Consider the following 21,750-nt stretch of genomic DNA (forward strand, 5'->3'; position numbering starts at 1 on the left):
CGTTTTTTTGTATATTGATCTTGTATCTCGCAACCTTGCTGTGCTGGGTTATTCTAACAGGTGTGTGTGTGTGTGTGTGTGTGTGTGTGTATTTTCTAAGGTTTTCTACATACAGAACCATGTTGTCTCCAAATAAAGATTTCTTGTTTTCCTGATCTAGATGTCTTTCATTTCTTTTTCTTGTCTAATGTACTGCCTGGAACCTTTAGTGTGATGTTGAATAGAAGTTTCAGGAGCTGACATGCTTGTATTAGTCCTGGTCTTAGGAGACAGCTTTCAGTTTTTCAACTTTAAATATGATGCTAGGCGTAAGTTTTTCTTCTTTTTTAAAAGATTTCTTTATTTATTTGAAAGGCAGAATTACAGAGAGGCAGAGGCTGAGAAAGAGAGAGAGAGAGAGAGAGAGAGAGAGAGGTCTTCCATCTGCTCCTCAAGTGGCCCTCATGGCTGGAGCTGCACCAATCTGAAGGCAGGAGCCGAGAGCTTCTTCCTGGTCTCAAACATGGGTGCAGGGGCCCAGGCACTTGGGCCATCTTCTACTGCTTTCACAGGCCACAGCAGAGAGCTGGATTGGAAATGGAGCAGCCAGGTCTCGAACCAGCACCCATATGGGACGCTGGCGCTGTAGGCGGCGGCTTTACCTGTTATGCCATAGCACCAGCCCCTAGGCATAAGTTTTTCATAGATGCCCTTCATCATGTTGAGAAGTTCTTTTAAGTTTCTTGAGAATTTTTATTATGAATTGAGTTTTTCAAATGATTTTTCTGAAATTAGTAATTTCATAGTAATATGGTTTGTGTCCTTTATTCTATTAATAGAATTTATTATGTTCATTGGTATTAGGCTATTAAAACATCTTTACATTCCTTGGATGAATGCCACCTAGTCAGAGTATAAAATTCTTTTTAATATGTTGTTGGATTAAGGATTAAATTGACTTTCAGAAATATTCTTATCTTGGAAGAAATTCGGAAATTAGTCAAGTGAAGTGGTTTCCTTATAAAAATATCAGTGGTTTTGATGATATTCTTAAAAATTAGAAGATTCAAAAAGTGATAGATTTTGTCATATTAGGACTAATAATCCAAGATGCAAAACAGTTTTATTGGGAATAAACTATGAGCCAGTAATAATGTAGAATGTGTTTTCAAGCTACACTTTTATTTTTCACATTATACAAATATTTTATTGTACAATTCAATTTCATGAAAGCTCATTTATTTCTTCGTGACAGCTTTTGAGGCCTTTATTCATTTTATTTCGCTACTAAAACTATAGGCTTGCCATGGTGTGGTTGTGGTTTGTCACCTGAATTTCATGTGCTGGAAGCTTGGTCTCCAGCATCACAGCACTGAAGTGGTGGGGACTCTAAGAGGTGGGCTGTGCTGAGAGAGACTTAGATTATGGGGGCACCACCCGTAGAAGAGATGAGTCTCTGCGAGAGCAGGTGGTTATTAAGTGAGGACACCCGTGTGCTTGGCCCCTTTTGCACACAGCCAGTTCCCTTTCCATTGCTCCACCACGGTGCAGGTGGGGGCCGTTGGCAGGAAGCTGTTTGGACCTTCCACTCACCAGAATCATGACCCAAATATACTTCTTTACAAGTTCCCCAGCCTCAGGTATTTTGTTATAGCAACACAAAACCGACTAGATAAGGCTCATAGACTGTTATAAAATCTCAGAAAGCCCAAGGTATGGAATTTTAGTGTCTAATTCTTGTTTTGGACACTGAAAATTACAGATTTATCGTTTTTGTCATCTTTACGTTTCAAAACAAGTTTGAAAAGATCTTTCTCCTTTCCACAAGCTAGAAAGTATCCGTCATACAATGAAGACTCAAACTGCATCTTATCTTTCTGTCCTGCGAGATGTTTCTGAAAGAATATGATGTCACTTTTTGTATCGTTGATGTCATTAGGAGGAGTGAGTTCCTGCAGAGAGGAAAAAGCAACATTACCTAACTTTTTTAATTTTTTTAGGATATGGGCAATTTGAACATGTGCAGTTTATTTTGAAGTATATTGCTGAACAGAACTAAAGTAGTTTTTCTCCTCAAGAGTTAAGGGGGATAAAATCACAGAGTATAGGAAGCCTGACCTCCTCTCCTTTCTTATCCCTAACCCCCTATTCTCCCTTCCACACACACTTCTCATCATGGAAACACATTCAGAGCCAGGCCTCTACTCTCCCTCCCCATTCTCAGGATAACTTCCTTCTCTCCTCTCTCCCTGAGTGGAGCCCACATCTGCGCTAAACAAAGTAGAGTTCTAGCAAAGACCACAACCTGTTTGGGCTAATGTTGGTTCTCATCTTACCCACGTCCATGGCTAAAGATATTGATAACCTCTTTCCATAAGCATAGACTAGCTCTGGTTTCTGAGTCAACTGTGAGAGAGGCAGAAAGTCCCAGGAATCTCTGCCCCTTCTTGCATTGGAGCCTGCAACTGAAACTTACCCTAAGTAGACCTGAGACTTGCTCCAGGGCCAGGCCCTGTTCTCGTAGAGCCCTATGGCATTCCCTTAGTCATAAACCCTCGACTCTGTGTGCCAGCCAAGTACTTCAGTTCCATGGAAGTCCTGAATTTTTGTCCTACAGGTAGTGCGTGTGGCTGGACCCTGCCCTGGAAGGCCAAACGTTCACTCCTGTATTGTTCAGCCACAGAATAATCTTGTGAGAAATGATTAGATGACTTGCAACTATAATCTTGCTGGCTGGCCCACTGGCAGGATAGCATGCACTTTTCCTATTATTACACCATGCCTAGTTTTTAGGATAAACTAGAAAATTTGGGGCCCATATTCAGGTGCTTCCATATGAATTCAGGAACCAGTCATCATTTTGGACTTTGTTTAGACCCCAGTGGCTGCAAAAAATCCTAAGGGCTCACAGAAAAACCTCCAGAATTAAAATAGGAAGAGACCCTAAGCTATGCAAGTCAGTTGGGGATGAAGCTTTAATGTATAAATGAGAAAACTTTAATGAGGGGCCAGCATTGAGGAGCAATGGGTTAAGCCGCTGCCTGTGACACTGGTATCCCATATGAGTGCCAGTTCAAGTCCTGTCTACTCCACTTCTGATCCAGCTCCCTGCTAATGTGCCTGGGAAAGCAGCAGAAGATGGCCCAAGTGTATGGGCCCCTGCCACCCACATGGGAAATCTGGATGAAGTTTCAGGCTCCTGGCTTTGACCTGGACCAGATACAGCCATTGTAGCTATTTGGGGAGTGAACCATCAGATGGAAGCTCTCTCTCTCTCTCTCTCTCTCTCTCTCTCTCTTTAGCCAGTAAAGTTAAACTTGACTAGCATCTCTTCTTTGGGCCTCTCCCTAGTGCATTGGCAAATCTAAGAGAACCCTGTCCAGCCTTGGATGAATTTATAAGAAACAAAGTCTGATAGTCACCTCTCGAAGAGAGTCCCTCTTGGTATCATAAAGGTTCTTGCCCACAGAACTATATAGGATTATAGCTGGTAATCAACACGGAAAAGTGAGCACATAAAGACAGCAGCTGTGTTTTATTACCAGAGGTGGGGAATCTTGTTTCTGCCAAAGGTCATTTGGGAATTTATAGCATCATTCCAGGACCACACAAAATTATCAAATTAAAATTCAGCCTGCTGTAGATTTATTGAATTTTGAGTACCCTCTGTGGTTGCCTTAGCAGGGCCAGACCAAATGATTTTGTGCGCCTTATACAGTCTGCAGGCTGGACATGCCCCATCCTGAACCCTAGTCTACACTTATAATCACTGTTAAGATCCTTATTAGTAGGGGGTCAGTGGGACAAAAGAGTAGGGGCGAGATCTGGTCTGGTCCTAGACTCCCATCTGTCCATCCAACTAATCCAACTAATATTTACAAATTCCTCCCAGAAGCAGATTTTCTGTGAAGCTGAAATGTCAGTGCCCCTTATGCCCAGGTTTCTCCTAAGGCCTCTTCTTTTTTCTTATTCTAAATAAACTGTCAAGTTCATACCTTCGGTAAATTTATATTTTCCTTCTCCGAAATTGCATATATTTTAGCCTCCCTCAAACTTGGATTGGCCCTAATTCCTACAATGTGCCATGCGTTATTTCCATTCTCTTAACTTCGCCTGTCTCTCCTAACAGGAATTCGCTTAGAGGTCTAGCTTATCTCAGCTTCTGAATCTGCCTCTGCAGCTGAGTTAATTTTCTTTTTGTTTAATTTGAGAGGGGGAGGGAGGCAGAGATGGAAAACTCCTCCATCTGCTGCTTCACTCTCCAAATGCCCACACTGGCTGGGGCTGGGCTGGGGCTGAAGTCAAGAGCCAGGAACAAATCCATTTCTCCCATATGGGTAGCAGGAAGCCCAACACTGGAACTGTGACTGCTGCCTCCTGGGGTCTGCACTGACAGGGTCCCTGCCACCCGTGTGGGAAGCCTGGACTGTGTTCCCTGTTCGCATATTTGGCCTGGCCAAGTCCCGGCTATTGTCCTGAAAGGTGAGGAGTGCCCTGGAAGATGGCAGCTCTCTGTCTAAAATAATAAATAAAATAAAATAGAAATAAATAAATTTTGCAAAGTAGCAGATTTACATTATAACTAGCTTCATTTTTTGTGGCAAGATGTATTCTGATATTCTGAAGTATATAACAAATATTTTCCATCAATAGTATTTATATACAGACTTTATATTCAGAGGACCAAGATTACAAAGCAAGTGTGCACTATCTTCCCTGTGACAGCTTAGAAAAAGTCGTATTTCACAATAGATTAGAGTTTGACCGTTTTTAATAACTACCCATTTGAATAGTTCTCTGCTGTTCGTGCTCTAGATAAAAACTGGACTAAGGATATTTGAGCTTTTTTTTATTTTCTTCATTAATGTATTTTAAAAAAATAAGGTTCAATCTTACCTTAAAGGAAATAATTTTGTTCTCACAGGAGAGTGTAAAAATTTTCTTACACTTCACAGAGAGGCTTACAGCCATGCCTCTAGTATTGCTGTCTTTATACATATATATTATAAAAATGGTCTGGGGTGCATTTTCTGAAATAAACATTAATGAGAACACCAGTTAGAAGAATTTCTGCAGATCAATATTTGAGGAAATTTAACCAAAGGGTCATTCCTTAATATACTTATTGCCAACCTTGAACTCTGAGATTTGATCAATCAGCAGAAGATCAGGCAATGCTGGCCAGCCAGACATTCTTTTTTTTTTTTTTTTTTTTTTTTAAAGTCAGAATTAGGTCTTTCATCCGCTGGTTCACTCCCCAGATGGCCGTGACGGTTGGAGCTGTGCCTATCGGAAGCCAGGAGCCAAATTCCGGCTCTCCCACATGGGTGCAGGGGCCCAAGGACTTGGGCCATCTTCTACTGCTTTCCCAGGCTATCGCAGAGAGCTGCATAGGAAGAGGAGCGGCTGGGACTAGAACCGACGCCCAAATGGGATGCCGGTGCTTCACGCCAGGGCTTTTAACCTGCTGTACCACGGTGTTGGCCCCTGTCCAGACATTCTTTAAAATGCATTTAAGTGTGTGTAACAACACACTTGTGGTGACTCTTTTAGTGTCTTAAGAGTACTCTGGGAAAAAAAAAAAAAGTATTCTGGGGCCTGCGCTGTGGCGCAGTGGGTTAAAGCCGTGGCCTGAAGCGCTGGCATCCCATATGGGCGTTGGTTCTAGTCCCAGCTGCTTCTCTTCCAATCTGGCTCTCTGCTATGGCCTGGGAAAGCAGTGGAAGACCTGCAACCGCATGGGAGGCCCGGAAGAAGCTTCTGGCTCCTGCCTTTAGATTGGCGCAGCTCCGGCCATTGCAGCCAACTGGGGAGTGAACCAGAGGATGGAAGACCTCTGTCTCTGTCTCTACCTCTCTCTGTAACTCTGTCTTGCAAATAAATAAAATAAATATTTTAAAAAAGAATACTCTGAATTCTAAAACATCCTCTTTAACTTTTAGAATTTAAAATTATTTGTTAAGGTACAATCCCCTTGTTTTTCATGACTGCACATTTACTATTTTAATTCAGTCTAAAACTCTGATATTTAAAATTCATAACTTGGAAGACCCAGTACACTTATTTTTTAAGGCACTCTAAGTTTCTGGTGTAGGAGAGACTCATTTGAAATTTTTGTATATTTACTTTTGAGTTTGGAAATTGTTATTAGCATATTTAGTTATAATGAATTAGTTAGCAATGAATAAGGATCCATCTTAATAGAGATCTTATATAGTTATTGCAATTATAATAAAAGGATTGGTGAGCCACATGTAGACTCAGAGTGCCATGACTCCCAGCAGTGTTCTTATTATATCCAGTTTTCACCTCAAACAAAAAATACAGATGCCCCATGAAGTTGCTTGTATGTGAGATTGCTATTACTCCTGTGACTTCATCTAAGGATTTGGTATAACAGAGAAATATAGGCAGTAAAAATGGAATGGGAACAATTAGTCATTTCTATCTTTGTGTGAAGGTTAAAAAATACCTATACAGTCAGAATCGGGCATATCCTCAAACACAGGTTGCTGTCCTTGGTCCATGAAGAGAACTTGGTCATTCAGGTTTCGTATGATGGAGATTTTCGGTTCAAGCTTGCCAAAGTAATCTGATTCCAGGTTCTCTACAATAAACATTAAATCTCATTAAAAATAAGTCTTGTCTTCACATCTACAAGTAGACCTACCATGTATTTCAGGTTTCAGTAACAAATAAGGACAATCTTCTATTCAAGAAGCAGCCATGATCCCATTGCTTACTGCTGTGTTGCCTACTTCCAAGGTACAGTTCCTTGTTACTACTCATAACTGCTCTACCTCTGAAATGTTAACTTCAAATTCCTTCTTTCTGACCTGTCTGCTATCCTTTTAGATTTTATTATGCTTTTACTACAACTGTACACATTCTTAGATGTCCCCAAACCCATCAGTCTCCTGATTCTGGTATTTCCTCCCTAGCTAACTTCTTCCTGTCTTCCCTTCCATCTCTACACAGCTGTGCCCAGGATTCATCATTTTATATTCCTTTTTGTCAGTATCTTAAATCCATAACTCATTCATCTTTCTGCCACAAAACTCCAGTCTAGTCTACTGCATGCTTCTGGTGAACAATTATCCATGGATCTAATGGGAACCATTACAAGCACATGGATTGTCAATACGTCTTTTTGTTTTCCAGTGGAGCACTTTTGTCCGTAGACCATCACTGCATCTTCTTCACCTTCTTCAGTTCGTCTGAGCCATTACTTTCACTTCCCACATATGATTTCCTCCTCCTCCACTTAACTGTGGCAAGAATAGTTATTCCCGCTGCCCTTCTCTTCTCAAGGGAAAATGTGGAAAAGTGTCCCCTTAAAGTAGCTAAGGCTGATTTATACTCTGCATGTGTTCACTGCTGATAGCTTGATTTACAACCTCCCTTTCTCTTCTATCAACCCAGGGATTCCATATCCTGGGTTTATATTAAATAATCAGACATAAGTGCAAACATTTTGGTACAATAATTCTTATGATAATACTATTAATAATTAATAATAACAATAGACTGGAAACAATTTAAGTATCCATCAACTGGGGATTGAATACATTTAGATATGTCTGTATAGTGGAATATTATGAATTTATTTATTTTATTTTTTTTATTTTATTTTTTTTGACAGGCAGAGTGGACAGTGAGAGAGAGAGACAGAGAGAAAGGTCTTCCTTTGCCGTTGGTTCACCCTCCAATGGCCGCCGCGGCCAGCGCGCTGCGGCCGGCGCACCGCGCTGATCCGATGGCAGGAGCCAGGAGCCAGGTGCTTTTCCTGGTCTCCCATGGGGTGCAGGGCCCAAGCACCTGGGCCATCCTCCACTGCACTCCCTGGCCACAGCAGAGGGCTGGCCTGGAAGAGGGGCAACCGGGACAGAATCCGGCGCCCCGACCGGGACTAGAACCCGGTGTGCCGGCGCCGCTAGGCAGAGGATTAGCCTAGTGAGCCGCGGCGCCGGCTATGAATTTATTTTAACTTCAATTATTCATTCCAGGGAAAGATGTCCATATATATCACTAACTTGAAAAAGTAACTTGGGTGTAGTAGAATCCTTTCAACAAAAATAGAAGCATTTGTGTGTGTGTGTGTGTGTTCCATAAAAATGATAGCTATTATTTCTGGGAGATTTGTATGTTTTAACTTTTCTTCATGGTATACTTCCTCATTGTCTGAATTAATTATAATAAACATTATTTTTATAATTAGAGAAACATGAATTTCCTTATTTGAGATTTAAAAATCCTCCATCAAGCCTATTCCACTCTGCAGCAACACCCTTGTCTCTCTCCTCCTTATGATAACCAAGCTTCTTGCAAGGACTGTCTGCCTCATTTCCTTACTTTGCATCCATTTTCCTACTCATTGCAATCTCACTCTGCCTTCATTTCTCCATCAGATTGTTCGTACTGGGATCACCAAACTTCAGTTGCTAAATCTAATGACCTTTCTTCCTCTTCTCTCTCTCTCTTTTTTTTTTTTAAGATTTATTTACTTGAAAGGCAGAGTTACAGAGAGGCAGAATGGTTGGAGCTGGGCTGTTCCAAAGCCCAGGAGCCAGGAGCTTTTTCTGGGTGCAGGGGCCCAAGGACTTGGACCATCTTCCACTGCTTTCCCAGGCCACAGCAGAGAGCTGGATCAGAAGTGGAGTAGCCGGGATTCAAATCGGCTCCCATATAGGATGCTGGCACTGCAGGTGGAGGCTTTACCCAGTATGCTACAGTGCCGGCCCTTCCTCTTATCTTGACCCACTTTCTTGGTAATTGGGATATAGACCCAGAAAGTAAGATGCTTTTCAGGTTTGTGGAGTTCAACAACTAGGGTGTGACAGAGTAACAAGGCAAAAGAACCCTGAGGTCCCAGCACCACCAGGCTGCAACTAGCCATATGAAACCTGAACTGCTCAGTTGGAATTTATTTGAGTGAAAAATTTTCTATTCTATTCAGCCACTGTATTTTTGAATCTCTTTGTTACAGCAAACTAATCTTATCTTCGCTGATACATATTCTGCTTAGTGAACCCCAGTTACTCCCAAGAAGAGATAGGAATTTAGTATCTTGAGATAAGAGAACTTCTGGATCTCCTACTTATCACTCTAGCTTCTCTCACATTCTGCATTACTTTTAATTCTTCATACACGCCTAGCTTTCTCTCATATCTTGGCTTTTGAATGTAGTCTAAGTGCCCACTCATCCCTAACTCCTTTACTTTCAGAACTCTCTGTCCCCTAGGACCCTCCCAGACTTCTTCCTAAAGTGTTTCTAAGGGAGGAGGTTGAAGAGGAAGATACAATTGATTTTGAAAATTTTCATGCTTCAATTCTTCACAGGCAGGGTGTATTTTGTCGATTTCAAGAGCTGGAGAGTTTCCTAAGGTGTGGGGAAATACATGCTGTAGAGGATCTTCTTTTAGCCCTCATAGTCATCTTCATTCCAAGTGTGCTATTGAGTCCACACTCCCTTGAGAGAAGATGGGCCTCCCCGAGGGACCGGTACCACGTGAACAGCTTCTCCCAGCTGAGCGTGGTGATATGGATGTGTCTTAAGCAGCTACTTACTTTGTAAAGAAAGAGAAATACTTTTATACTTTACCATCGTTTTCAGCTAAGGGAGAAAAGAAGAGAAACAAAATATGTTAAATTCTGTATTTCAACTCCGAGTTCCCTCTCACCCTAATGGTTCACCACTCTTTTCTGCCATTCCCCATTCTTCTACTCCCTACTTTACTGGTGATGGTCTTTGTTGGCCTCCATTAGAAATATTGTATGATCATCCAAAAGGCCCATAAAATGAAGTTCATTACACTTGCTGCATTCTCAGTTAAATTGGACATTAAACTTAAATCCAGGATTTATGAATTTCAATACATAGCTAAAAAGAATTTTATAAAGTGATACATTTTACTCCTAAAATTTATTACTTAAGTTGAAAATTACCTAAGGACTTTTTATGAAGCGTTCAAATGGAACCAAATTGCCCACAGAACATTAATCATAAGAATCAGTTTTATTTGTCAAATATATTTACATAAAATGGTTTAGTTCACTCACAGAACTCTAGGTTTATGGTATCTCCTAGAAAATTTGCCAATTTGCTTTGAGAAATTGTATTTCCTGAATTTACCAAGTTCTGTGGGATTTTTCACGATGTTTACCTGCTGCCACCTTGAGATTGGGCTCCTAATTAAAGTGCCAAGATATGTGCTGGAACAAGGTGCTGGACCTTGGACCCATTATAGTTAATTTCCAGAAATGCAATTTCTTTTTTCAGAGAAGAGAGTCATTAATATTACAATGTTATAATATTATAATATTACAATATTACAATAGTTCACGGTGGACTATCTTTTCAGTTGCTGATACAAATATCTGAACACGGTGGTCGTCCTATTGCCTTGGACTTACTTATAAAGTAAAGTGTGTTGTCAATAAATTTCATTCCCACAAAGTTGATGCAAGCCTCTTCTGGTTCAGCAGCCATCTCTATTCCTGAGGAAAGCAAAGAGTCATCTGTTAAGACACAATGATTGTTCTTACATAAAAGGAACCTATTACTACTAACTTGTGCCACCTCCAAACTCAGAGTCAGTTTACTATCCTGTATGCTGATGAACACTCTGAATATTTAATAAATATTTATTCTCTCAGAATCCATCAGATATTTGGGATTTAGAAAGAATTTTCTGACTAAACAGTATTATAAAGGGTGCATAAGTGGCCCACTGATTTACTGAATTATTGTCGTAGCAGTCCTTGGGGAGATATAAATGTATTATCCATGTAAATTTAACCACACTTGAGGATATCAGAAGCACATCTAATTCTGTCTTTTAACTAGGTACTGCCTACAACCAATGAGTTCCTGTGGGTGACAGGCTGATGGCTCTGAACCCCAAGTCAAAGTGCTAAGGGTAAGGCAATGATAAAACTGCTGTTTCCACTGGGGGTAGGGTCAGGGGAAAGCTGAAGATCTCTGGCCTTTGATGACCCTCTTTGTCCCTGAGCAGCAGCAGTATTTGGTCTGGAGTCTGGATTATGCTGTGTTTTTTTTTTTTTTTTTTTAAACACAAGAAACATATAAATATAACTCCATGAAAAAAATCAAATGACACAGGATTTGGAAAAATTAAAAATTCTTTTGGTTCTTTCCTTCTTCCCCACTCCATCTCATTATGGTATGTATCCTTCCAGAATTTTGTCATGGAGTAGGGGTTCTTAATCTGCCAAATTTGTGAACCTGGATAGGAAAAAGAACCAAACACTTTTATTTTCACCAATTTCTAACTGAAATTTAGCGTTCCTTCAAGGAAACAAGCCACACTATTATTAGCATCACCACTTACTCTGTCATTAACAGAAACACATCTTTTCTACTGTATTAAAAGTGTTACCGAGGTGCTGGCATTGTGGAGCTGCGGGTTAAGCGGCCACTCGTGACAGCCGCATCACACATTGGAGTGCCAGTGCAAGTCCCAGATGCTTTGCTTCTGGTCCAGCTTCTTGGTAACATGCCTGAGAAGGCAGTGAGTGATGGACCAAGTCCTCAGGCCCCTGCCACTTATATGGGAGACCAGGATGGAGTTCCTGGCTCCTGGCTTCAGCCTGGCCCAGCCCTGGCTAATGCAGCCATTTGAGGAGTGGACCAGCAGATGGCAAAATCTCTCTCTCTCTCTCCTTCTCTTTGTTACTCTGCCTTTCAAATAAATAATAAATAAATTTTAAAAATGAATGAATAGGCCGGCTCCATGGCTCAATAGGCTAATCCTCCACCTAGTGGCGCCAGCACACCGGGTTCTAGTTCCGGTCGGGGCACCGGATTCTGTCCCAGTTGCCCCTCTTCCAGGCCAGCTTTCTGCTGTGGCCCGGGATTGCAGTGGAGGATGGCCCAAGTCCTTGGGCCCTGTACCCCATGGGAGACCAGGAGAAGCACCTGGCTCCTGCCTTCGGTTCTGCACGGTGCGCCGGCCGCAGTGCGCCAGCCGTGGCGGCCATTGGAGGGTGAACCAACAGCAAAAAGGAAGACCTTTCTCTCTGTCTCTCTCTCTCACTATCCACTCTGCCTGTCAAAAAAAAAAAAAAAAAAATTAATGAATGTATCTTTTAAAAAAGTGTTAGATTTTGAAGTATCGTTTAAGTTCATTACTCTTTTTTTTTTTTAAATTAATTTATTTATTTGAAAGGAAGTTAGAAAAAGAGACAGAGACAGATATCTTCCATCTGCTGGTCTACTCCCCAAATGGCCCCAATGGCCAGAGGTGGCCCAGATGGAAGTCAGGAGCCAAGAGTTTCTTCTGGGTCTCCCATATGGGTGCAGGGGCCAAAGAACCTGGACCATCTTCTGCTGCTTTCCCAAGAGCATTAGCAGGGAGCTGGATTGGAAGTAGAGCAGTGGGGACTTGAACCAGCTCCCATATAGGATGTTGGCACTACAGGCAGAAGCTTAACCTTCTATGCTACAGGGTCAGGCCCATGTTAATTACTCTTTGAAATTACAGAAGTTATTCTAGCAATAGTCTAATATATTACTATAGAAGTATATATGCTATATAAAATTGATTTTAAAAATTTTTGATAACTCTAATAGAATGGATTTCTTTTATAAGGCTGACTGTTTAATTTTATGAATGTAAGCATCATTTTGAGGAGTACACAGGCCCACAAAGTCCATGCCACAGAAGTGATCAGGAGTTCAGCAATGCCTGGGGTCCCCAAGGCATTTATTGTTGGGGCTCCAAAGAAGGTTCTTGGGTTATAGTTGCTAGTGGTATGGAGGGGTATTTATAAATCTGTGCTTATAGGTGGAGAGCATTTTCTAGCATAATTTGAAATTAAGCACTTACGATCAAAGAAACAGGAAATGAAAATTCAGTGCAAAAAAGTTAATCTAAAGTAAGCTAACCCAAAACACTCATTAGATGGTGACTATTTAATAGTTTTATCTAGGTTCAATTCCTTATACATATCCAAATGTAAATAATTATTACTTTTTTATTTAAATAAAATTTTATTTTAAAAATAAATTTAAAGCTGAATGTTTAAAATTTAGAATTGTCACATAATTTTTTAAAGGGAGGGATAGGGAGACTGGGGGAAAATAATAGAGCAAAAAATGAAAAACTTGCTAAGTCTGTTTTTGTTGTTTTGTTTTTAGTAAAAGTCAAGCTATTATAGGTGAGGAGATGGCACTAACAAGGAGGTTTGCTAGTACTGTCCTGCACAATGCTACAGCCATGTCTGTGCAACAGTCCTGTCTATACTACCCAAACCCCTTTTCTGTGCACAGCACAAACTGTCCTTCCATGCATAGCCAACAAACCTCCATCCCCCCCCCCCCCCAGTGTAGTGGAAAACTGCAGTTTATTTGGTTTTGCCACTTAGAACTGGTTCCAGCTAAAATTATCTAATATAACTGCAAGCTGTGTCCCTGCAAAGACCTTTAGTTCATCATGTCATTATCATAAAATTACCATGGGTGGCACTCCTCCTCTATCATGTACCTGATGCCATGACACTTCTGAAATTTCCCAAGGGTAAAGAAATGAGTGGCACTCAAGCCCCACCTCAAACTCCATCCCTTCAAATATTCAATTAAGCGCCACTCAGACACCACCCACTGTGCCTCCAGATCTGATAAAGGGACAACCCTAAACCTTGTTGAGTGCAACTCTCTTGAGGTTACCCACACCAATTTCTATGTGTACTTTTGCTTTATATGTAAATAAATCTTGCTTTTCTACTGCCCTTTATCTATGTTTCCTCCTTGAATTTCTTCGTGTGAAGAAGAGAACCTGGACCCAGTCATCACAACAAAACCAGGGCAGGTGTTGTGGCACAGTGAGTTAAGCTGTTGACTGGGACAGCCACATCCCATATCAAAGTGTTGGTTAGAGTCCCAGCTACTCCAATTCTGATCCAGCTTCCTGCTAATGCATCCTGGGAGGTAGTAGATGATGGCTCAAGTGTTGGGCCCCTGCTACCCATGTGTGGAGACTCAGATGGAGCTCCAGGCTCCTGGCTTCAGCCTGACCCAGCCCTGGCTGTTGTAGGCATTTGGGAAGTGAACCAGCTGATGGAATACCCTTCTCTCTCTCTCTCTCTCTCCCTCTCTCTCTCTATTTCTCTCTCTCTCTCTGTCTTTCAGATAGATGAAAATAAATAAGCATAAAAAATCAATCCAACTTTAAGAGTAAAAGAATAATGATTGTGAGCTCTGTGAAGGCATTTTCTTTGTTCACTTTCTCTCAATGTCAGAATTCATTTGTTAATGACTGCATTAACTGAGAAGGCAGACGTTTGTTAACCTTGGAGGGACTGTTGTGGTTACTTATCAATGGATGAAATAATGGCAATAAATGTTAATATTGTGAACACATGTTCATTATGGTAATTCACCTGATATTCACCAAGCAGTATGGGCAGGAACTGGATTAAATTACCAGTGTTATTACAGTGAGTATTCAGTCAATGAGAAAATAGACAGTTATATTAAATTTTTTTAAAAGTCAATGAGTGGAGGATATTCCACATTGTATATATTATTCAAACATTAATAATATATTCAATAAATGAACTCATTCATTAATTGATGATTGAATATACACTGTGCTTCAGGCATGGGGCTAGAAGGTGGCAAAACACATAGGAACTCTCCAGTGGCTCAGAGTCCACTGGGAGAGACAAATATATAAACAGTTACAGGACAGTACAAGGCATGCAGTAAGAATTGGGTTTACAAGAAGTCTTCTGTTTGTGTTTGGTGGTGCTGGAGAAGGTTTCTTGGAGCCAGTGATGATGGTGCAGCTGTGAAAGAGAGGCAGCCGTTTTCAAGGCCCTGAGAACAGCTTCCATAAGAAGGGAACAATGTTTGCAAAGGCCAGGATGCAAGGAGGCTGCCAGAACACAGGTTGTTTGAGCTCTTATCATTTTACCATAAATAATGCAAATATAGTCACATTTTAAAGCAGGAATGCATGTCTGAAGACCTCACATGGTTCAAGATTAACTTTTTCTTGGGAATAAATGTAGACATATGAGAAGAGACATTTTGGTATGCATAAATCTACAACCACCAAAGTGTAGCCCTGCTTTCTTCTTTCCAACTTTCTCAGCTGGTGTTTTATAAAGTGTTCTCTTCACATAGTCTCACATGGTGGTACTTTGACCTCTTAAATATTGTTTTCTTGCATCTAACTTCTGTTCCAACTCAGTTATTGGGAGTTTTTTTCTTTTTTTAGCACACATGGTAACAATACCCCTTTACACTTTGATAGCATTTTTATCAGATATAAAAACTATTTAAAATTATGTTAAAAACACAACAGTCACCTGTGTGTCTCAATAACTTCTGAAATATTTGATGAATAGCCTAACTTACATAACAATGATACGGATGCAGATATTCTATCAGATATGAGACACTTCAATGTGACAAAAGTGTTGGTTTACAACTCATTTATTTGATCTCTCAGATTTGAAGTTATATCATTCTAGATAAACTGTTTAATTTGGAGCAATTCACATTATTTCCATTTTGCCTATAAAGGTAGATTGTTATTGTTATATTACATTAGTTTGATTTTACAATTCATAAAAAATGCAACTTACACTTTATTGGACAAAACTTGGAAAGGAAAGTCAGACGATAAAGGCCTTGTTTAAGCAGGTTAAAAGAGTAAAGGGTTTTTACTGAAAAAATAGTGACTTACTTTAAATAGGAGAACAACATGGTCAAATTTATGTCAAAATCTTACTCTAGCAGCAGTGTAGAGAATGGATTCAATTGGGAAAGACTGGACAGAGGCCAGAAAATAATCTGAGATGCAAGTTAAACAGTTTAAGAGTTGATGAGGCTATAAACTAAGGTGGTGGATTCAATAGATATTAAACAACAGGATTTTAAAATATTATTGGTTGTGGATCAAATGGAAGAAGAAGGAACTGAGGGTGACTTCCAAGTTTCTGGCCTGGGCAATTTGTGAGTGGTTACCCCATTAACTAAGAAAACTTGAAGACCTGAGAGAGTCAGAGAAGCCAAAGGAGAAAGGAATTTCAGGGAGTGGCTGCTTGAAAACAGAAGCTGCAGATCCCATGTTCAATACAAGCTTAAACTTGCTTTTTGAATTTACCAGTTACGAAGTGGTGGTGACCATAAAGTTAAAGTAGAGCCAGCAACAGGCAGGTTGGCAGAGGTCAAGGACAGAACATGAGGGAATAAAGTAAGGACAGGGATCACATGCTGTTCTTTTGGAATGAGGCTGGTGGATATTGGAGGACATATAACTTGCAAATTTCAGCTTCTGGCTCCATACCCACAGTTCTAACCGTAAGATTTTTAATGGATGACTACAAAACATGTGCTAGCAACCTGTCCAAAACTGAAACCCGGCAGTCACTTTTTTCCCCAGAAACCTTTTATTTAAGCAATACAAACTTCATACATTTCAAAATTATAACTTTAGGAACATGGTGATTCTTCTTACCCTCCCACCCCCTCTCCTACCCTTCCTCCTCCTCTCTGTCCTATTCCTATTATTATTTTTTACTAAGATCTATTTTTAATTAACTTTATACACTGTGATTAACTCTGTTAAGTAAAGAGTTCAATAAACAGTATGGAAAAAAAAAGAACTGTTCCTCAACAGTTGAGACAAGAGCTGTTCAAATCTTTGCTTCTCAAAGTGTTAATTTCATTTGCTAGATCCAGCAGTAAATTCTTGTCTAACCTATCCCCTGTCTGACAAATACCGTGGAGTCTGACTCAAAAAGGTCTCTGGAATCTGGTATCTCCTCTCCATCTCCACCAACACCATTTAAAATCAAATTCCTCACACTTCTGATATCTTCCATTTTAATACTTTTTTTTTTTTTTTTTTTTTGCTTCTAGATTTTGTGCAACTTCACATTGTTGCCAGTTATTCCCTCTGCCAGACTAGAACTTTCTCTTGGCTCCCACGCTCCTCCTCGCTTCCTCTCTTCCTCCCCAAACTTTCATTTTTCACCCTTTAAATCTCAGCTCCAGCACCTCCTCTAAGACAACTTCCCAGACTGCTCCACTGCTGGCTGATCATTCTTGCCAAAGAGTCCCCCTGTCCTCACCCCCTGGTCCTGCTTCTGAATTACTACACTGAATTAAAATACTCTGATCACAAATAGGTCTGCTCGGATTCAATCTAAGTTTCTTTATGACAATGAATCCTCAATGCCTGGAAAGATCTTATTACACAGTAGGAGATCAATAAATGTTAAACAAATAAGTGTTTGCTATAATAAACTTTGTAACCATGACAACATTCTGGAAAAGGCCTAGTAAAAGTTTTTTTCTGTCTTAAAACAGTCCTCCCATCTGACAGCCAATGAGAAAGAAAATAAGGGAAGCCTGGAAACAAATGTTTAACAATTAGAATAATGCCTCTAACATTTTCCTCTTCTTTTTTCTATTAGTTTCTTTGTATTTCATGTGTTTATTTTTAATTCTTCATTTATTTATTATCACTTTAAAAATATTTAATGTATTGTATTTGATTTGATAGGCCGAGCAAGAGGAAGAGAGAGAGTGTGTGCGAGTGCACCCATCCATGGGTTCACTCCACAAATACTCAGGAGACAGGAATTCAGTGTGGATCTCCCGTGTGGGTGGTGTCGATCTGCTGCGTCCCAGGGTGTGCATTACCAGGAAGCTGGAATCATGATCACAAATGTTGTGTTTTCTTCTTCTCTACTGCTTTAAAAGGTTTTCAATATTTCATCTAAGATTCTCAAGCTATTGACTTTTTTTTTTTAAGAGTTGTAAGCCATCTGAAAGATGTTCCCAGGAGTCTTCAGTGACAATCGCTTCTTTGAAATGAAAAACTTAAGTTATACAAGCATTTGAAAACTAACAGGCAGGGGCCAGCGCTGTGGCACAGCAGGTTAAAGCCCTGGCCTGAAGAGCCAGCATCCCAGATGGGAGCTAGTTCTAGTCCCGGCTGCTCCACTTCCAGTCCAGCTCTCTGCAATGGCCTGAGAAAGCAGTGGAAGATGGCCCAAGTCCTTGGGCCCCTGCACTGGCATGGGAGACCTGGAAGAAGCTCTTGGCTCCTGGCTTCGATGGGTACAGCTCTGGCCCATCTGGGGAGTGAACCAGTGGATGGAAGACCTCTCTCTCTGTCTCTACCTCTCTCTGTAACTCTTTCAAACAAATAAAATAAATCTTTAAAAGGAAAAAAAAAGAATTATCTATAAAGTTAAAAAAAAAAGAAACTAACAGGCAGCAAGTGAATGGTACACCATCAGGATGGAAATTAGGTCATGTGACTTCCAATTTTGTCTGGGGCAACTCACTTAATTCTGAGGGCCTCAGTTTCGTCCGTTTGGCCAGAAAAGGAACTTGAAAGGTCAGTCTTTAAGGTCTTTTCCAGTTCCCAGCACTCTGCAATTTTATACTGTAGTTAGGCCTTCCAGAAGAGAATTTTTTTATGTGGCAAATGCCCTAGTAACCCCTTCCTACTAATTCTGACACAATAATCAGCATCATTAAGCTCGTAGGAGTTTATATATAAACATACTGTTGGATTAAAAGTGAAACGCCTTGAACTTGAAAAGTAACTATGGTTATGTTTATTCTTACTGTGGAAGTCCAATTCTATGGAATAGATATGGGATGAAATGAGGGAGAATGCCACTTAAACAATTCTCTCAAGTCAGATAAGCAGTTATCACTACAGCAACAAGATCAAAAACTGAACTCAGCTCTAGGAATCATTTTGTCCTTGAAAATGTTGCCATTTTATGAATGTGTATATATGGGTGTGGAAGAAAGAGGTAGGCATAAAAGATAACTTGCAAATTAAGTAAATAGGGGTGTATTTTTGGCATAATGGTTAAGGCGCTTCTTGGGATGCTTGCATCCCACGTGGGAGTGCCTGGCTTTGAGTTCCACTAATACTTCCAGCTCTATACTGGAAGGAAGCAGGTGACGGCTCAAGGATTTGGGTCCCTGCTACCCACGTAGGAGAGCTGGATTGGGCTCCTAACTCCTGGCTCAGTATGGCCCAGTCCTGGACTGAGGGCATTTAGGGGGAGAATCAGCAGATGGAAAATCTCTGTCTATCTGACTGTCTCTCTGCCTTTCAAATAAATAAGACAAAGAAAGTTTTTAAATTAGATAAATAGAGGTACCTAATCAACTGCTAAGTGCAGCCTCAAAGCAAAACTAATGTAGCTGGAAAGGGTTTGTGTGAAGAGTAAAATTGAATTGAATATCAAAGAATGTTTAAGATTTGAATAGATGGAGAAGGGCCTGGAGCCTTTATGTTGTAATCAACAATATACAGGTCAGGGTGGACTGATGGGAGCCACATTTTGACTGTTATAGAATAGTCTTGCTGTCCTGCAGTGAACACAAGGTAAGGAGGGGTTAGATTATGGAGGGTTTTGGAAATCAGTAGATGAATTTAATCTCATAAGTAATAATAAAACATTGTAGATTAAAAAAATTTGAAGGAAGGAAGATTTAATAAAACGTTAAGTAACTGAATATAAGCAAATAGGAAAGAAGAGTTTAAAGGTATCCTAATGATTGTTATTGAGTTACAAAACAGTGATATTAATTTGGCCCTTTACTTATTGTGAAATAAAATCCTCATAGGGAATGCTAAAGTATTAGGCAATTATAGCCCAGCCTAAGGGTGCTGCTGCAAATTCCATCAAGCTTATCAACCCTGTGCAAATATTTTCCTTGCTTTTAATATAGCTGATTCAGAGCTGAGACTTCCTGAAAGGACACTTAATTTATCACCACAAAGCAGTGATTCTCAAGGGTTTACAAAAAGTCAAAGCTATTTAACCCTGAGGGGTCTTGAGGAAGTAAAAGCTATTTTCTTTCTTTCCTGTTATGAATGTATTATTTGCATGACAGAGAGAGAGAGAGAGAGAGAGAGAGAGAGAGAGAGAAAGTTATTTTCCAATAGCATGATTTGTCTTTTCCACATTCCTTCACTCTGGAGGGTAGGACAGACTTTACCAGAGACTGTACCCTGTGTAACACTGAACTAGACTGAATGCAAAGCACATGAGTCCACAGTAAAGACATCTGCACAAATGAAAAACAATGTCATTCTTCAACCTGGATTTTTTTCAGAATACATTGTTACCTTTCATTAAAAATGTTATTTATGCTAACATGTGATATGTTTATTGTAATTTTAAAATAGATCACTAGGTAACTATTAGAAAACTTGTGTTTTAATTTCTAATTAAGTAAATTACAGTAATGTAGTAACTGACCTAGAGAAACAAATACTCTTCAGGTTCTTAACAGAGTGTAAAGGGGTCATGAGACCAAGAGGAGAACCTGTGCCCTGAAGCAGTAATGCCCCGCATTGGATAAGGGGAAGTTTCCACTCTGGCTTTATGTTCCTTCTGTCAGTGCAGTGAGATGGGAGAACTTACATTCCTCTCGGTAGATTTTCTAGCTTTTTTACCTCTCATTGCGGTGCCCGGGGTTTCCAAAGAGTGATCTTTCTTACCTGCCAAATCGTTTCCTGCAACAGGAAGTGTTCTGGAAGCTTTGAGGTTTCTTTCCTCTCCTCGCTCACGCCGATCTGCAGCAGCTAGTGTGGCCAAGCCAGGAACACAGTAAGCCTCCGGCCCCAGCAGTCGCTGTCGGAGGAGCAAAGAGCCCAGTTGCTCACTTGGGAGGGAACAAGGAAGAAGGTACTGCGGTGGGGAGGAGACTGGCCCTGGCACGCCTTGAACCCGCCCTCCAGTGCGGGCTCTTTCCCAGGGCAGCAGAACGTGAAATCAAGTGTCAGAAGAGCAGCATTTCTTTTCATGTAAAATCCCTATTTATTGAAGTAATTTCTTCCGTAAAAGTTGGGTTTTGGCCCTTCCAAAAACCCGTCCCTCTCTCAGAAGTATACCCAGGGCACATTGAGAAAGAACCTCCTCCGCCAGCAGAAGCCTTTTCTTTTCTCGGATCAGTCTCTATTTTGAGACTTCGGCCACACTTTAGCACAGAACTTTTTTTGTTTCTTATCTAACAGTGCTGAATAATCAGCCCCACTGGAGTAATTCCTACAATGTAATCACAGCACCTAAAATGTTTAGAAAACACAATGTTTTTAGAAAAACTATTATGTAAAATGTTTTCTTTCACTTTATGACTTCATATAAGACATCTCCTGTTGGGAGCAACTAGGACTAGACTGTTACTGGAATTAAGACTTATTCTATGCATCTGCTCTCCCACAATATGGCGCTGAGAAGGGAGTAACAACTTCTACGCAGCTGCCTCTCACCAACTTGAGTGATGACCTGCAGGAGCTGATCCTGTTCCTGATTGGAGCAGAGCAGCGTACTCGGCGTGTGGGTAGCAGAGTTGGGGTTGGCGGAAGAGGACTATAAAGGAGGAGAGAGACAACATGCACCAGGAACATCTAAGGGGAACACCTGTGCAGCCCCCGAGAGAGCCAGCCGGCGGTGTGCCGCTCCCCCGCGGAAGTGGGGAAAGTGGCAGGGGGAACCGCCCTTCCACGGAGGTGGAAGGGTCGGTAGCCAACCCGGGAAGAACCAGCAGCAAACCCGGGAAGGGCCGAGCAGACAAAAGAACAGCGCAGGGTCCTGTGTCGTTCTTCCACCAAGAGGGGGAGCGACATAATGGTGCCGTGACTCGGATAGGAAACCTAGGAGGGAAGAAGCGGGAAGAAGTGGGAAAATACCAGAGAGAGAGACTAGGGAAGAGCCTAGGGAAAAGCCGGATGGAAGAAGTGCTGGAAGAAGTTAGGA

General features: G+C 40.8%; 1 protein-coding gene across 3 annotated transcripts; it reads right to left on the reverse strand.

The window, feature by feature from the left end:
• Window positions 1-1,130: 1,130 nt before the first annotated feature.
• Window positions 1,131-20,935, reverse strand: IL18 (interleukin 18). Of its 3 annotated transcripts, none has more exons than XM_008258602.4 (6): window positions 20,493-20,935; window positions 10,393-10,476; window positions 9,581-9,592; window positions 6,452-6,586; window positions 4,876-5,009; window positions 1,131-1,931 (listed from the first exon to the last, which is right to left on the reverse strand). In XM_008258602.4, exons 2-6 carry the CDS (start codon window positions 10,466-10,468, stop codon window positions 1,710-1,712), a joined length of 579 nt encoding a protein of 192 aa, XP_008256824.1. In that variant the 5' UTR covers window positions 10,469-10,476; window positions 20,493-20,935; the 3' UTR covers window positions 1,131-1,709. The 3 variants fall into 3 exon arrangements, with proteins under 3 accessions (XP_008256824.1, XP_008256831.1, NP_001116412.1); XM_008258609.4 differs by having other exon boundaries at window positions 9,547-9,592; window positions 20,493-20,897; NM_001122940.1 differs by lacking the exon at window positions 20,493-20,935 and having other exon boundaries at window positions 1,710-1,931; window positions 10,393-10,468.
• Between the last annotated feature and the right edge of the window lie 815 nt (window positions 20,936-21,750).

This window comes from Oryctolagus cuniculus, chromosome 1 (assembly GCF_964237555.1).
Source record: "Oryctolagus cuniculus chromosome 1, mOryCun1.1, whole genome shotgun sequence".
Taxonomy (NCBI): Eukaryota; Metazoa; Chordata; class Mammalia; order Lagomorpha; family Leporidae; genus Oryctolagus; species Oryctolagus cuniculus.

What these genes read in the sequence shown, in the direction of transcription:
- IL18 (XM_008258602.4), bottom strand. Translation starts at nt 10,468, where the DNA reads ATGGCTGCTGAACCAGAAGAGGCTTGCATCAACTTTGTGGGAATGAAA. An exon ending in GCCCGATTCTGACTGTATAG is followed by an intron (nt 5,010 to 6,451) that starts GTATTTTTTAAC and finishes TGTTTATTTCAG; the next exon opens with AAAATGCACCCCAGACCATT. An exon ending in ACAAAATTATTTCCTTTAAG is followed by an intron (nt 1,932 to 4,875) that starts GTAAGATTGAAC and finishes TCCTCTCTGCAG; the next exon opens with GAACTCACTCCTCCTAATGA.